The sequence below is a fragment of the Elephantulus edwardii genome, unplaced genomic scaffold (genome assembly GCF_000299155.1).
Source record: "Elephantulus edwardii isolate Elephantulus edwardi_28Jun2011 unplaced genomic scaffold, EleEdw1.0 scaffold00005, whole genome shotgun sequence".
NCBI lineage: Eukaryota > Metazoa > Chordata > Mammalia > Macroscelidea > Macroscelididae > Elephantulus > Elephantulus edwardii.
The window spans coordinates 21,023,276-21,041,364 of NW_006399755.1; the positions used below are offsets into that span (position 1 = coordinate 21,023,276).

Below are 18,089 nucleotides of genomic sequence, written 5' to 3' on the forward strand. Positions count from 1 at the left end.
CTCCCCACCAACCAAACTGTGCAGCTCTGCAACTGCATCCTGGCCCATCCTCACCCTTCTGCCCCCAACCCTCACCTCCTTGTACCCCCAATATGTTTTCCCAATTAAAAAAAGGTATTTGCAATAAATAAATCCCTAAATAGAATTCTATTCTATATCTAGCTTAATTTCTGTCACCAAATACATATTTTCCAACTACTGATCTTTATTCCTTATTCCTATTTTTTTCATTCCAGTCACCCATTATTATTAATGCATCTTGATTGCATGTGTGATTGATTTCTGACTGCAAAAGTTGGTAGAAATCATCTATTTCCTTCTCTTTGGCTCTGGCATGTATTTGAATGATAGTGGTATTGACTGGACTTCTTTGTATGTGTTTTGGTGGAAGAATCATCAACAACCTATGTTATACGGATGACACAACCCTGCTTGCTGAAACTGAGGAGGACCTGATGCACTTGCTGCAGAAAATCAAGCACTGCAATATGGACTGAAGCTCAACATAAAGAAAACAAAGATTCTCACCACTGGGTCAATTGGCAGCACCAGTATGGATGGTGAAGAGATTGAGACAGTTAACAGTTTTAATTGGTTCCACAGTCAGCGCTCTTGGTTACAGCAGCCAGGAAATCAGGAGACAGATTGCATTGGGAAAGTCGGCTATGAGGGACCTCTCAAGAGTATTGAAGAGCAACGACGTCAGGCTGGAGACTAAGGTGTGCCTGATCCAGGCCATAGTCTTTGCAATTACTTGTTATGCATCAGAGAGTTGGACCATGAGTAGGGATACTAGAAAGAGAATTTATGCCTTTGAGCTGTGGTGCTGGAGAAGAGTGTTAAATATACCATGGACTGCTAGGAGAATAAACAGGTTATGCTGGAGAGGATGAAGCCAGAATGCTCCTTGGAGACAAGGATTCTGAAACTTCGTCTGACATATTTGGGCATGTTGCAAGGAGGGACTGTTACTTGGAGTGGGACAACATGTTTGGGAGAGTGGAGGGACGGTGCAGAAGAGGAAGACTCTCAATGAGATGGATCAATTCTGTGATTGGGGTGGTGGGAATGAGTGTGTCTGAGACAGTGAGGTTGGCACAAGATAGAACGGTGTTTAAGGCTCTTATACATAGGGTTGCTATGAGTCGCAAGTGATTCGATGGCACATAACAACAATAACAACATGAATATTATCCTATCACTCAGAAAATTGTATTTCAAGATGGATATATTAGTTTTTAAACTATTAAAGCAACCCTGTTTTGTTTTTTTTTTTTACATTTTCCTCTCTGGCATAGTAGATCATATGATTATCTGATTCAAAATGCTCCATGCCAGTCCATCTCATTTCACCAATACCTAGTATGACAATATTAATGCATTTCATTTATTTCTTAACAACATCCAATTTTCCTACCTTCATGCTGATCAAAATCGACATTTCAATCACTAGCATCTGCTTATAACTTCTCCTCCTCCTTTGTCTTTCCATATTTGAAGGCTCAGTCCCAGTTGCCATGTCTAGTAGTCTGCTCTAAAAGTAGTCTATTGTACATAGGGTTTTCGCCTGTATATTGTTTCACTAAAAGTTTAGCTACAAGGGTGAGTCAATTTTCAGGCTCAAGTGGTGATTCATAGGCATGGTCTTGGAGGTTTCACTAATCTCTTTATCAGACAAATCACTCATTCATTGCTGTTGAATTGAAACCAACTCAGCTGTACCTCCAGTGGATTTTCAGCATCTGGAAATTGCGTGGGAGGAGACTGACATTCATCTTTCTCCTATAGAGTGACTGATTAATTTGAACTACCAATAGTAGCCATATTTGGGTTAGCTTCCAAAGGACCCAGAGTTTGTTATCAATTACTTTGGCCATTTAAAAAAATATGTTTTGTTTCACATTGTTCTACCCATCTGTACAGGATCCTCTTATTGTTATCTTTTAAGTAGAAGGCTTTTGGTACCATCTTGTTTTTCAGGTCTCAGGACTATGAAGACTGAGGTTTTTGAGGTATATTAGCACTATCGACTGGACTAATTAACAGTTATTATCAAAGAAAAGGATTCTGAGGCTCCGTCTAACATACTTTGGACATGTAGTGAGGAGAGACCGTTCCTTAGAGAGGGACATCATGCTTGGGAGGGTGGAGGGACAACGTAGGAGAGGAAGGCCCTCTATGAGGTGGATTGGTTCAGTGACTGGGATAATTGGGATGGGAGTGTCAGAGACAATGCGATTGGCACAGGACAGAGCGGAGTTTAGGGCTGTTGTACATAGGGTCGCTATGAGTCGCAGGCGACTCGATGGCACATAACAACAACAACAACATCAAAGAAAATTGTTTTCATGGGCTGTTATGCCAGTTCCATCTTCATTTATCCTGGTAGTGGGAAGAAAATGGATTTGTGTTTGAATCCTGTAATCCTGTGTATTTTGCTTACTAGATTTTGTAAATCAGGAGTGTAAAAAAAAAAAAAAAAAGAGGGGAGGGAAAAATTGTTTACTTTGAACCAAAAAAGATGAAGAAGAAATGTTTTCCAGAAAACTATTGGAGTAGGAGAATTTCAAGCAGAGGAAAAACAAATGCAAATAATGAGTGTGAAAGCATACACTAGTTCTTAGAAATTGCATGTTTTTTGCATTATATATTCTACTGCAGTTTTAGACATCTATCAAACTGGGTGGACATTATCTGTTTACTTATTGAGCTTCTCTAGAAGACAGTGACTTACTGAGGACTAGGATTGGGTTTCATTCATTTTACTATTGTCAGCAAGGTGCTAAAATATAACAGATCAAAAACTGTTAAAAAAGTAAATACGTGGGTGAATGAAGAGATGAGTGAATGAATTAATTGGCTTCGCTGAAGAGTATACATACTTTTCAGGATGTTGGCAAAAAATAAAGTGAGAGAGAGAGACATTGGTCAGACTACGCCATTTTACTACATAAGTAAGAATTGATTTGTCCTCATAATTAGAACATACTGATGCATTTTTAAATAACAATATTAAGAGATTATTCTAAAAACAGCTTACTTCTTCTGACAACACTGAATTTTGCTCTAGGCTAAAATGAGCAGCAGTTTAGAAGTAGTACATCAAGGTTCCTAGAAACAGATTGATTGATGGCTGAGAAGAAATGACTGTTGACAGCTATAGAAGATGAAATAAAAACATGTATAAGAAAAAGTCTAGCGATTATAATTAGTTTGATTATTAAATTTTTGAATATGAATATTCATAATTATGAAAAAAAGTCATGTGTAATTCCTTCTGTCCAGTAAAGAGATGTTTGTTCTAAAGAAAAAAAGGTAAATGGCATTTTTATTTACAAAATAACATATGAAACAAATACTTGTTATTGCTAGGTGTTGCCAAGTCAGTTATAACTCAAACGGAACCTATGTACCTCAGAATAAAATCTGGTGGCACTAGACCAGATGGTCAGGGGTCAATAATTCATCAGCTGTTCTATAGTCTGCTTCTGCAAGGCTGTGCCTTGGAAATCCTATGGTGCCATTATATTCTGTCCCATAAAGTCAGTATGAATCATTAGAAACTGGACAGAAATGGGACATAGTAAATAATTTATCTAAAATCCTCCTTCAAAGAGTCGTGAACAGACACTGTACGAATTTCTTTCCTATAAAAGGCATATCTTTTATTTGATTCTATAATCAACACCCATGCTATCAGAAGTCATGAAATCAAAAGACAGGCTGTATGGGGAAAATCTGCTGCTAAGTATCTTTCCGCATTGCTAAAGAGTAAGGATGCCAATGTGCATGTTACTCATTACAATCCAACTTTTGTATGCATGTAAAAGTTGGACAAGGAAAAGGAATATCAAATGAAGAATTGAAGCCTTTGAACTATGGTGTTAGCAGGGCATACTGAACATAGTGGGAACTTTCAAAAAAACAACAAATCTGTCTTAGAGAAAGTGCAACTAGGATGTTCCTTAAAGGCAATAATGGTTAAACTTGGTCTCCCATACTTTGGGCATATCAGAAGGGACTAACCTGTGGAGGAGGACTTTGTGCGTGGAAAGTAGAGGGTCAGTGGAAGAGGAATACCTTCTTAATGGATTGACACAGTAACTACAACAATCGGCTTGAACATGGTGGAGATTGTGAAAAGGGTACAAGATATAGCAAGGTTTTGCTCTGTTGTTCTTAGGGTCTCTATGAGACATAGTTGACTAATTTGCAATATTGGCAATATGACTTTGCAACAATGACAAAATGATTGTACCATATCACTTGACTTAAATTGCCTTTATCGTTACTGATGAAATTGTACCACTGCTCCTTAAAATCCTAATCCCTCTACTTGCAAATAAGATCTTGTTTGGAAGCTTGAATTCCCCCCAAACTCATTCCAGTTCTTTCAGCTGAGATATGCTAAGAATGTCTTTCTCTCTTGATTTTCTAACTTTGCATGTTTCATCAGAATATTTGCCTTTTCTTCTTGAGCTACCCTTTGAAATCTTCTGCTTTCCTACTTCATTTTTTCCTTCTTTTCACTTTCACGTCTCTATGTTCTGACCAAGTTAGAGAGTCTCTTCTGACATCCATTTCTGTCTTTTCTTTCTAAAGATAACTTGTTTGTTCAAGAATTATGTCTTTGACATCACCTCACATCTCATATGAACGTTAGTTGTTTGTGTTAAATACAGCAATTTTCTTTAGAAACCATTTCAAATATTAGGAACTATCTCAAGAATAAGATACACATAACAGAAACAGCTAAGTATCAGAAACCTACTAAACTACAGAATGTCTTAAAATCCTGGTTTAGTAGGTAAGTCATAGTTATGAATTTAGTTTTGCCCAAAACTACTGAGGTTATGGGCTAGTATGAGCTTCACGGCCACACACACTGGCCTGTCAATAATATGACTTTCTCTAGTTATATGCAAATATCACCCTTATTGTGTGATACCACCTGAAGGAATGGCACAAATATGGCCACCTACATTTTCATGTAGTGTTGCAGCAGAAATTATTATTTTTATGAAAAATATGCTACTGATTTTAATTTCCTGGCTGCTGGTACCAAGAGTGTTGATTGTAGAGGAAAGCAAACTGAAGCTGTGAACAACCTCAATTTCTTCATCGCCTATCATGATGCTACCAATCGACCCAGTGGTGAGAATTTTTTTTTCTTGATGTTGAGCTTCAATCCATATTGAAGGCTGCAGTCCTTGACCTTCTGTGGCAAGCACTTCAAGTCCTCCTCAGTTTCAGCAAGCAGGGTTGTTTCATCTGCATGATGCAGATTGTTGATGAGTGTACCTCCAATCCTGATGCCACACTTGTCCTCATAGAGACTAGCCTCTCAGATATTCTGTTCTGCATATAGATTGAAAAGATATGGAGATAGGACACATCCTTGATGCACACCCTTCCCAATTTTGAACCATGTAGTGTTTCCTTGCTGTGTTCTGATGACTGCCTCCTGGTCCAGTTATAGATTTCAACTTACCTACAAGACTAAAACAATAATTTACTTTTTAATCACTTGATTCCTTCTGCTCTGAGTTATAATTACAAATTTGTAATTATCATTGTATCAGATAACAACAATGCTCTAAATCAAGATTTCTTCTGCCTGTGCTATATGCTTGTTCAATTGTTTTCATTGCTGCCAGTTATTTCATGGTTCCAAATTTTGTCAAACTTTTTGATATTTTAGCTACAATATTTGGTAGTTAGTGTCAGTGAACCTACATCAATAACTTTTGAGGACTAAATAGTAATCCGAGGAAAAAGGAGAGAAAACCCGAAGCTCTTTTTTCAATTACTAATGAAAGAGCTTTGATGGCCTAGTAGTAAGAATCTGTGCTGCGATCCCAAAGGCATAAGGTTCAAATCCACCAGCTGCTTGGCAGGAGAAGGATGGATAATCTTCCAGGAGATTACAGCCTTTGAAAACTTGTGAGAGGGTCAGCTATGGGTTACTTCTGATTCAATGACATACAGCAACAATATGTTCATATAATTTAATAAACATTATGTTTAAGCAACTTATATATTCATCATTATTAAAATTTTTAATATGCATTCCTTCTAGTTTGGTACGTTGTTGTTAGGTGCTGTTGAGTCAAGTACGACTTATAGAGACCCTATGAACAACAGATCTGAACCTTGTGCTATCCTGTGCCATCCTCACATTTGAGCTTGTTGCTGCAGTCTGTGTCAATTCATCTGGTTGTCTTCCTCTTGTTCACTGACCCTCCTCCTTTCCTAACATGAATTCCCTCTCTAAGAAATAATCTCTCTAAGCAACACACCCAAAGTATGTGAAGTAAAGCTTTGTCATCCTTGCCTCCAAAGATGATCTGGTGTAGGGGAGGCTTATGTTGAGTTATCTGCACTCGATGACACCAACACTCAGGACACAACTGATAAATTCAAGAGGTTGACTCACTAACTCAAACACTATCCATGAAAGGACTATACTGAGCTTGCATGCTTAGAAACTTCTTAGGTTCTAGAGACCTGTTGAATTTATACTTGTCTTTGATAATGGATAGAATAGTTTACAGATGTTTGTGACTCTATTTTTGCCTCAGCAGCCCTACAAGAAGTTATCACCACACCACAAACATGCGATTCAGAACAGGATGAGTCCACAAGATGAATGATGACATGTATTTGATATGTTTCTATACTGTTCTTTGTGTATGATCAAAATTCATTGAATTTGATGATAAGGCCTATAAATTAGCCTTTAAGATTATATTTATTTATCTAGAAATGTATAAATAATCTGTAACCTCCTGAAATGGTGACTATTTGGATGTATTTTTTTCGTTAGTTGAAAAGTGTGTTTGCTTTTCATAAAGTTTATGTTTTGTGCCCACTTTTCCTTTTCTCCAGTCTCAGAGAAATTAAGAATGCAGGCCAAAATGAAGAACCCTTCAAGCTCGGATGTAGCTTATTCCTAGTTGATTCTGAAGTCCTGTATCCATCCAGTAGCAAAGAAGTTGGGGTGTGACTGCTGCTGTTTCTCTATCCAATGTCCCCTAGGTCTCAATTTATTTCATGTTCTGGGGATCAGAATTCTATTTTACATGCCTCCCAGAACTGTAATATACTTTGAGAGAGTTCCAGATGTCTGAAGAGATGCCAGATGGCTCACAAAAGACAGGCCAGTTTCAAGGAAAATACGTGCCATTTTCTTGGATATGAACCACAAAGTTAAGCTTTCAGAGCCAGCTGTTGGGAGAAGAGGCTTTAAGACCTGTTCAGACAGTCAGTATTGGCACGACCATTATGTCACTCTGGGAAAATCTTTCTTTGGTCATTTTGAAGTAATAATCTTCTCAAAGACTGATTTTTTTTAAGTAAAGAAAACAACATAGTATTTATTAAGTATCCTATCTATCAGACGGTGTTTTCACAAAATTACTTATACCTATGATGATAAAATATATCTGAAACTCATTGCTTTCAGATTAAAAATCAGAGATTCAGTGAGGTTTAGTAAAATTGTCTTAATATTCAAGTAATTTATATAGCATTATATGAGTATCATCTGAGAGTATTCAAGTGTCACAATTATTGCTGTTTCTGATCTAACAAAGGACTGCTACTTCTTGGTCTGTTTTGACCGATCTTCTCATTGCCATAGTAAAAACCACTTATAATAAATGGCTTTCCTGTAATGTTCCATCTGTCTTGTGTTTGCCTGTGTAATACATACACAATTCCCTCCCTCTCTCTCCATCTAACATGAGCTATACTGGCCTTATACAAGAAAATATTAAGAAAGTTGATTTTACCCTAAAATAAAAGCCCACTTTCAATGTATCCTGTTCTTGCATCTTCCCCTTTTCATTCCTTTTAAATCCAGAATTTGGATTCTTATATGTGAGACTGGCTGGAATCTTCCAGGTATCTTCTTTATAAGCAGAGTTCCCATCTGTCTCCCAATTTCCAGTACATTTTTATTTTGAATCCTGCTTTTGCCATCTAACAGTTGTGGTCTTTTGGTGATTTAATTTGACTTCTCTGAGACACTCTGTTGTGGTTAAATGGGATAGTAACACTACCTATATTTTGTAGCATTTTCTAAGTGTTAATTTTACAAGAATTAAGTGAAGTAATTTAAGTGTTCAGCACATTGCTTTACTTATTGGAAGAATCCAATAAACACAGATGTTGGTGAGGTCAGGTTAGTGGAATTGTGATAATGTTGTTATTAGGTGCTGCTGAGTCAAATATTTCATCTATATCTTTAAGTAACTTTAAGATTGGGATATGTTTGAGAAATTAATATTTAGCCTTGAAAAATATTTATTTTTCTTTGTGAAATATTATTAAGGTACTGTCATATTCTCAGTTATAAAGATAAAAAGCAGTTCAATATAAATGATTCTTGGACCAATTCATGTACCTTTCATAATTTTTTTAAAACTTGGTTTTATTTCTCTAGGACGTAGAAAACAATTTGGTAATCCCCAAGCTGAATGTAGATAACAACAATGTCTTCTCTCTGTGGACTCAAAATCCTGGAGTATATTTTTAAACCATTAAGTTGATTCCAACTCACAATGAAGCTGTGAGACAGAGTACAGCCAACTGCCCCATAGAGTTTCAGAGACTCTGAATCTTTGTAGTGGCAGAATACCTCCTCTTTTTCCTATGCAATAGTTGGTAGGTTTGAACCATCAGTGTTTTGGTTAGTAGCTAAATTCTTTAACTGCTATGACAATAAATATAGAGTTTAACAAATCTGATTTTGGTTACCTTGGGTGCAGGGAGGGACCCTGAGAAGGAGCGATCTTCCTTTCGAAAACTCAAATTGAGACTGTCTATGTTGAGTTTGCCATTGTTTGTCCTTAGTGCCATCTTCAAAATCTCTAACAAGCTTTTGTTCACTACCGACTGTGAATCAGGGTCTTGAGGAGAAGAGCTGGATGGATAAGGGATGAGAAAGATTCTGAATATATATTTCACACAAAGCAACTATTCGCCTTTATTTTATGTCTTTCCCCTATATATGCACTCTGTAACATGACACCCCACCTAAGCTCCTGTTTTTCAAGTGGAGGGAATAATTAGAAATCATTATAGTAGTATGTTATACATGCTTGATTTTATTTTTCTTAAGACCAGATAATTCCTTGTAACAATTAAAATTTGCAGTCTGCATCCATTACTAAGAAGCAAAGACCTTGTCAGACCTATCAAGTATTTAGGGCATTTCTTTAAAATTAGAAGAAAGGGAAATAGTGGTGAGATATTTTAGTTATATTGGTAGGTATTTTGAAGTTGATAAACATCCTGCTCATTATATCTGGGAAATACAAATGTGTTTTAGGAGTAATGATTTACCCGGGAGTACTGATGGCCTAGTGGTAAGAAACAGCGATGCAGGGAGCTCTCCTGGCCTAATGGCAAGAAGCTGCACTGCAATCCCAGAACTACGTGGTTCGAATCCACCAGATGCTCTGCTGGAGAAGGAAGGGCAATCTCCTCCTGTACCAGTCAGATCCAATTTGATGGTTCACATACAAAAAAAGAATAAATTTTTTTTTTTAAAAAAGCAGCAGCTTCGAAGATGTATCATGGGGGTGTTGCAACCTAGAAGACACAAATTTGACTAACAAGTTATAAGTACATGAGTCAAAAATTATGGAAAAGTAAAAGAAAGGATTCTTCAAGGATATGAACATGTACGGCCAAGCACAATCAATAAGAGTGCATCTAAATTCCAAAATCAATCTCCATAATAGTCTATGTGTTTCCTACTGCCAAAGGGGCCCTTTAGAGTAGTGAGAGAAGATCTTCACCCTGAAACCCACAGCGTCCCTTTTCAGCAGGAAGTAGCTAAGAGAATACGCCATCCTCTTTTCCTTATGAATCAGGGTGAAGTCTCTCTCAGGGAGGAGTGATAGGGAATGGCAAAGGACACACCGACAAAGGAGATTAATCAGAACTGACTTTGACAAGCACTGTGGCAATTGGACAATTAAAACAGACATTCGGATGGCAGGGAAGAAGAACAAACTGGGGAGGAGGGTGGAGAGAATGGTGCGGCAATGAAGGAGTGAAAGCCCAGAATCCCTGTGAATGTTCATTGAAACTAATAAAATTTAAAAATAAAAAAAAAAAGCAGCAGCTTCGATGCAATCCTGAAGGCACATGGTTCAAATCCAACTGCATTCTAACAGCAGCTCCATGAGATTAACTTCTGAAATCCTACTGGAGGATCAGCTATGGCTCAGTTCCGACTGGATGGCATACGATAATTATTTACCTGCCATCTATCATTGCAAATAGACGTACTTGGCAAGATTCTTCATATATAAATGCACTTTAAATAACAAATGAAAAACAATAGAATTGTGAGTGTTGTAATTATTTATTTTACCAACTTGAGATATTTTGCTTCTTTAACATTAATATTTGATCAAGTATTCTGGGATTCCCATTCTTCTCAGAGTCAGCCACAGTTTGTGGTCCACACAGACAAACACCTTTGCATAGTCAATGAAACACAGATAGACATTGCTCTGGTACTTCCTGCTTTTAGCCAAGATCCATCTAACTTTAGCTACAATATCCCTAGTATCACTACTCCTTATAAGCCCAGCCTGTACTTTTGCCAGTTCTCTGTTGATGTGCTATTCTCATAGGTTTGGATAATCTTCAGCAGAACCTTGCTTGCTTGTGATATTAATGATACTGTTTGATAATTTCTACACTCTGTTGGATGATCTTTCTTTGGAATGGGAACAAATATAGATCTCTTCCAGTCAGTTGGCCAAGTGATTGTCCTCCAGATTTCTTGACACAACTTGATGAGCACATCTAGGGGGCAACATTTGTTTGTTGAAATATTTCAATTGGACTAATGCCAATTCCTGGGGCCTTTTTTTTTTTTGGCCAATTCTTCCAGAGCAGCTTGAACTTCTTCCTTCATCACCATAAGCTCTTCTTCATATGTTGTTTCATTAAATTCTTCTGTGTTAACCAATTCCTTTTGGTACAATGAGTCTGTAGTCTCTTTCCATCTTCTTTTAATTCTTCCTTGATCAATTAATGTTCTGTCCAAAGCATCCTTAAGCATTACAACTCAAGGCTTGAATTTGTTCTTCAGTTCTTTCAGCTTATGCAATGCTCAGCGAGTTTGGCCTCTTTGATTTTCTAACTCCAGCTCTTTGCACATTTCATTATAATACTTCATGTTGTTATCCTGCGTTGCCATTTGAAATCTTCTGTTAAGCTTCTTAAGATCTTAATTTCTTCCCTTTGCTTTCTCTTCTCAGCCTTCTAGTGCAATACTCAGAGTCTCTTCTGACATCCATTTTGGTCTTTTCTTCCTCTTCTATCTTTGTAATGACCTTTTGCGTTCTTCCTGGATGATATTCTTGAAATCCTCCCACAACTCACCTGGTCTTTGCTCATTAGTGATTAAGACATCAGACCTGTTCCTGAGATGGGTTTGAAATTCAGGTGGTATAGATTCAAGGTCATATTTTAATTCCGGTGGATTTGATTTAATTTTCCATAGCTTCAGCTTGAACTTGCTTATATTTGGAGACAGTTCTTAGAAAAGAACAAGGAAACACAGAATGGTTCAAAATTGGGAAGAGCGTTCACCAGGACTGTGTCCTATCTCCATACCTTTTCAACCTATATGCAAAACAGATTATCTGGGAGGCTGGGCTCTATGAGGAGAAATGTCACATCTGGATTGGAGGAAAACTCATCAACAATCTGCGTTATGTAGATGACACAACCCTGCTTGCTGAAACTGGGGAGGACACAAAGTTCTTGCTGCGGAAGATCATGGACTACAGCCTTCAATATGGATTGAAGCTTAATATCAAGAAAACAAAAATTCTCACCACTGGTTGAATTGGCGGTATTGTGATGAATGGTGAAGAGACCGAGATTGTTAACAGCTTGTTTACTAGTTTACTTAGCTCCACAATCAATACCCTTGATACTACCAGCAGCCAGGAAATTAAAAGATGAATTGCATTGGGAAAGTCTGCTGTCAAGAGACCTCTCCAGAGTACTGAAGATCAAAGATGTCAGTCTGGAGACTAAGGTGCACCTGATACAGCACATGGTCTTTTCAATCACTTGCTATATATCATAGAGCTGGACAATGACTAAGGATTATAGAAGGAGAATTGATGTCTTTGAATTGTGGTGTTGGAGAAGAGTATTGAATATACCATGAACTGCTAAGAGAATGACCAAGTTCATCCTAAATAGGGTTAAACCAGGTTGCTCCTTGAAGGCAAGGATTCTGAAGCTTCGTCTGACATATTTTGGACATGTTGCAAAGAGGGACAAGCCCTTAGAGAAGGATGTCATCCTTGGTATGGTGGAGGGACAGTGAAGGAGAGGAAGACCCTCTATGTGATGGGGGTAGGTGCATCAGAGACAAGATTGGCACAGGATAGGGTAAGGTTTAGGGCTATTTTACATAAAGTCGCTATGAGTTACAGGCAACACGATGGCATATAACAACAACAACAACATTAATATGCATTTGTCCTTTCAGATCTCATTGAAATGCCTTTTCTGGGAACTTTTTCTGATTTGTACTGTGCCAGCTTAATTGGCCGCTTCCTAAGAGGGACCTTCTGTGACATCACCCGATTTCCATACTTCAGCATCTTTTTAGTAGCATTTATGCAAATCTTTAACAACTGGCTCTGTAGTAGAGGTACTGATTTGTAGCATTGCTTATTAAGGTGAAAATGCTCCCATTGTTTTTTAATTCAAGCTATTAATATGACATGAGTTCTGTGGTAACAATCTTTGTCTTGACATTGAGATTCAATCCATACCAAAGGCAGCATTCCTAGATCTTCTGCAACAAGTGCTTCAAGTCCTTCTCACTTTTAGCAAGCAAAGTTGTATCATCTGCATTGCACAGGTTATTGACTAGTCTTCCTCCAATCCTGATGCCACACTCTTCTTCATAGAGTCCAGCTTCTTGGATTATTTGCTGAGCATATAGAAAGAATAGATATATAGAGAGAATATACCCCCTCACACTTCCTTCTCAATTTTAAACCATGCTGTATTCCCTTGCTCTGTTTGCATAACAGTTTCCTGGTCCAGGTATAGGTTCCTCCTGAGCACAATTGAGGGTTCTGGATTCCCATTCTTCTCAGTGTCAGCCACAGCTTGTTATGATTCACACAGTCAAATGCCTTTGCAAAGTCAATGAAGCGCAGACATTCTTTGGGTATTCCTTACCTTCAGCCAGGATCCATCTGACATCAGTCATGATATCCCTGGTGCCATGGCCTCTTATAAATCCTGCTTGAACTACTGGCAGTTCCCTATCTATGTACTTTTCCAGCCATTTTTAAATGATCTTCAGCAGTATTTTGCTTGCATGTGACATTAATGATATTCTTTGATAGTTTCCACATTCATTTGGACCCCTTTTAGTGGGAATGGGAACAATTATAGATCTCTTCCAATCCATTGGACAGACAGCTGTTCTCCAAATTTCCTGGCATAGACTGGTGAGCACATCCAAAGCTGCATCTTTTAATTGAAACAAGTCAATTGATATCCCATCGATTCCTGGGGCCTTATTTCTTTTCAGTGCCTTTTATGTAGCTTCTACTTCCTCCTTCTTTACCACTGGCTCCTGTTCTTATGGTACTTTCTAAAATTTTTCAGTGCCAATTAATTATTTCTGGTATAGAGATTCTATGTATTCCCTCCATCTTCATTTGATGATTTCCGTGTTATTCAATATATTTCCCATAGCATCTTTCAATATTGTGACATGAGGCTTAAATATGATTTTTAGTTCTCTCAGCTTGAGAAATGCAGTATAAGTTCTTCCCTTTTTATTCTCCAATTCCAGCTCTCAGCACATTCCATTATAATTCTTTGCTTTTCCCTCCTTTTGAAATATTTTGCTCAGCTCTTTCACTTTGATATGTTTTCCTTTTCTTTTGGCTTCTCGACACTACGCTGGACCAATAGGCAGTGTCATGATGACTGGACAGGAGATTAAAACTATCAACAGCTTTATCTTGTTCGGATCCACAATTAACACCCTTGGTACCAATAAGGAGATGCATTACACTGAGAAAAATCTGCAATTAGGGACCTCTCCAAATTATTTAGGAGTCAGTTCGAGGACCAAGATACATCTGATTCAGACCATGGTCTTTCCAATTACTTGCTATGCATCTGAGAGCTGGACAATGACTAAGGATGACAGAAAAATAATTTAATTGACACTTTTGAGCTGTGGTATTAGAGAAGAACACGGAAAATCCCATAGATGGCCAAGAGAATGAACAGATCTGTCTTGGAGAGGGTGCAGATGGAGTGCTTTTTGTAGGCAAGAATGATGAGGCCGCACCTCACATACTTTGGGCATGTTGGTAGGAGGTGCTATTCCTTGGAGGAAGAAATAATGGTGGGAGGGGTGAAAGGTCAGTGAAGAAAAGGAAGACCCTCAACCAGGTGGATTGACACAGTGACTGTTGCAATGAGGTCTTGTGTGTCAGGACAGAGAACAGGGTTCAGATCTTTTGTTCATAAGGTCCCCTATGACTCATACTCGACGGCACACAACAACAGTACAACATCACTGAAGGACAATCAGGCTCCAGGATATTCTGCTTTATGTACTCTTTCATAATACTCTTTTAAAATAAATAACCATCAATTGCAAATGCATGTTTTTTCCCCTTAGGTATAAGTCTGAGTTTTCCACAAGACTGCTTCATGAAGTATAGATCATGTATGTTTTATTTATGATTTATAAGGACCATGTGAAATACTTGGAATTGATCATCTTTAGATGTATCTAATTCTTCTTTGAGGGAACTTTCATGCCATAGTTATTAGATATTTACACTAATTTCCCAGAGGCCAATTCTCTTTGAGGATTTGAATACATTAGTGACTCTACATTGCTAGGAGAGGCTATTCATTGGAGAAAGTCATAATGCTTGAAAAGGTAGAGAGACAGCAAAGGAGAGGAAGACTATCAACAGGTGGATTGAGACAGTGATTGCAGCAATCGATTCTAGTGTATCAGAGATTGTGAGGTTGACCCAGGCTAGGATAGGGTTCAGATCTACTTTTATATAGTCGCTATAAGTCATAGTCAATGCCACAGCATCTAATAATCATAAAAGTGACTCCATAGGAGAAAGATGGGCAATTCTCTTTAATTCAATTTATAGCCTTTCAAACCCAGTGGAAGGTCAGCTTTCAGTCAGTTTCAACCTCAATGACAATGAGATGTTTTCCTTTATTTTTTAAGAATTTTCCCAGGTAATGTAACATGTGGTGAAATACAACAGTACTCTATATGGTTTTCAAGAATTAATTTTTTAGAAGTTGATCTCAGGACTTTCTCCAAGTGGACTCAAACCTCCAACCCTTTGGTTGGCAGCTGACAGTGTTAACTGTTTTCACCATACAGAGACTCCATTGTTTCATTACTTAGAAAAAAATGTACCATGCTAAATATTGTAAGTAAAACATTGTTATTGTGAGGTGGAAGCAGCTGTTTACAACTGTTCCTAAAAGTTAGACTAGACTTCATTTTAGTTTCGTGATGTTTACTCTAACTTTGGCCAAACTTTACTATTCTGAAAAATTTAATAATACCTGTTTTCCAAAAGTTTTGATGTGTGAAGGTAATAATAGAACTTGATCTTTGTTTTAGCCACACAGATTCAGAATCCCTTTTTCTTAGTTCACGGAATTTTCAGCTCATAGGACAGAGGAAATTTCCTCTCACTCCAACAGAGGAAATCCCAGTTGTTTTATTTGCTTCCATTTTCTGCTAAGACATATTATGTAGCTTTTATCAATGAGATGTCTCTTTTGCACAATTGAACTAGAAGATTTCTTTCTTATTTTCTTGAAAAAAAAGTTTCTATGGGTAGAGATCCATCAGGTTTCACTTCTGCTTCAATATCCTGAGTAGTGAATTCTTTATGGAATCCTATAGCTGGTAAGATTTCTTAAAAGGCCTACTGCAAGGATTTATTTCATATGGTCCAACTTAGATGAGAACTATCCCTAACTCTGCTGCCACTGCCACCAATGCTAATATCTTAAACATCATAGAACTGCCCCATTAAAGGCCTTACTAGGCAGAACATGGTGGAGGGAGTATTCTTGAAAAGCTAATTAATTAATTAATTAGGATTCTGATTCATTAAAAACCATGAGCCCTGCACTTTTAAAACTCAGTCTGGTTTGGATAAACCAACACTTTCTTTGATGAGCTCAAAATGACCTTGAAGTGAATCTCATTTTAGTTGTTGTGAAAGAGCAGATACTCAGATGTCCCTGTAAGTGAAGTGATGCAAGCTCTATTAGATCACTCGAGGTGCTGATTAAATTAAACAAATATTTATTGTACATCTCCCTTGTGCCAGGAACCATTCTAGAACTATGTTAGACACAAAATAGCCAGGAATAACACATTTTTTAGTCTCAAATGTCAAATAAGTAATTAAATGGTTTTGAAGAAAAACACTCACACAAAATTATGAAACTATATTCCAAAGAAATTTAACCTCATTGAGAGGTCAGAAAAGGATCTGGTCTCAGACTCATAACAGCAATATCTATTAATGAGTGTCCATGTGCTCTACCATATATTCTATCATCTCAAAATATCAAAACTTCACAATCTGCATGAAAGCTGGTAGATAGTTATCAAAAAAGTTATATAGTTAATGGCTCTCAGAAGGATAATTGTTTCCATAGTGATATTTGACCAGCACGTCCACATGGCAGTATCATTTTCATTGAACTCTACGTCCTGGATGGGAGAAAGATGGTGCAATGAGAGGAGTAAGATGATCTCCTCTTTTGCAATTTAATGCCTCTGAAAATCCACTGAAAGGTCAGCTTGATGCAATGAACATCAGCAACAGTAACTAAGCTCCAGAGGGAGAGATTGGGCCCTTCCAATTACTGAATTCACTATGTCTAGTTAAGTGGATCTGATAAACAACAGGTATTCTACAAAGTCAAAGGTTGTATAGCCCTGGTGTGTCCACTTGCCATACAGAAGTAGCTTGTGGTAGCTGAGAAGCTGAACACCGTTACACTGACGTGTGAAATGAGATAATGGTTACCAATGGTGGACAATGTTGGTGTCATTCCCCAGTTAAAACAAGGTTGGAAGCAGGATTGGCATGCACTTCTATAAATAGCTTGCCCCGGGAAACCCTATGAAACTGGAGCAAGGATGAAAGTCACACAAGTGTCGAAGACTTGTGTTCATAGGATTGCTATGAGTTGCCTGCGACTCAACGGCACTTAACGAGAACAACAACAGCATACAACAAAGATTTTGAGAATAAAAAAATCACGATCAAAAGGTACAATGAAGAAAGGAATAAATGCCAACACCTGACTCAGGGTTAATTTTCCCAGGAAATCCTGGATACTTTTTAAGAATGAAGAAATTAACTTCAGTGCTATGTAATATTACTCTTTATTATTTAAAAGTTTGTTATAGCGATCTTGAAAGTGAAAAAAGTTATTTGGACTACAATGCTGAGAATTTGACATACTTTGGGCATGTTGCCAGGAGGGACCAGTTCTTGAAGAAGGGCTTCATGCTTGGAAGGGTGGAGGGAGAGCACAAGAAAGGAAGGCTCTGAATTAGATAGATTGAAACATTATCTGGGGTATTGGGGTTAGGTGTGTCAGAGACAGTGAGACTGGCTAGGGATAGGACAAGTTCAGAACTATTGGCATAGGGATTCTATCAGTTGCAGGCAATTTGACAGCACATAACAACAACAATGCTGGGATAATAAATTAAAGAAGAATAGTGTTGCAGTCATCATCAGAATGAACAATTCAAGGTATATCCTGAATTAAAATGCTATGGGTGATAGGTTAATATTTACATGTTGTTGTTGTTGTTATGTACTGTCGAGTCGTTTTCGACTCATAGCGACCCTATGTACAACAGCCCTAAACCGTGCTCTATCCTGTGCCAATCTCATTGCCCCTAACAAACCCATCCCGAGTACCCCAGTCACTGAATCAATCCACCTCATAGAGGGTCTTCCCCTCCTGCGCTGTCCCTCCAC

General features: G+C 37.8%; 1 protein-coding gene across 1 annotated transcript in view; it reads right to left on the reverse strand.

Annotated features, from left to right (window-relative positions):
• The window catches only part of LOC102856906 (chromosome unknown open reading frame, human C1orf87), a 150,512-nt gene that overhangs the window by 52,209 nt on the left and 80,214 nt on the right, over positions 1 to 18,089 (reverse strand). Inside the window, exon 7 of the mRNA XM_006879745.1 lies at positions 8,761 to 8,926. Within this exon, the coding sequence (XP_006879807.1) occupies positions 8,761 to 8,926 (166 nt within the window). The remainder of the gene's footprint in view (positions 1 to 8,760; positions 8,927 to 18,089) is intronic.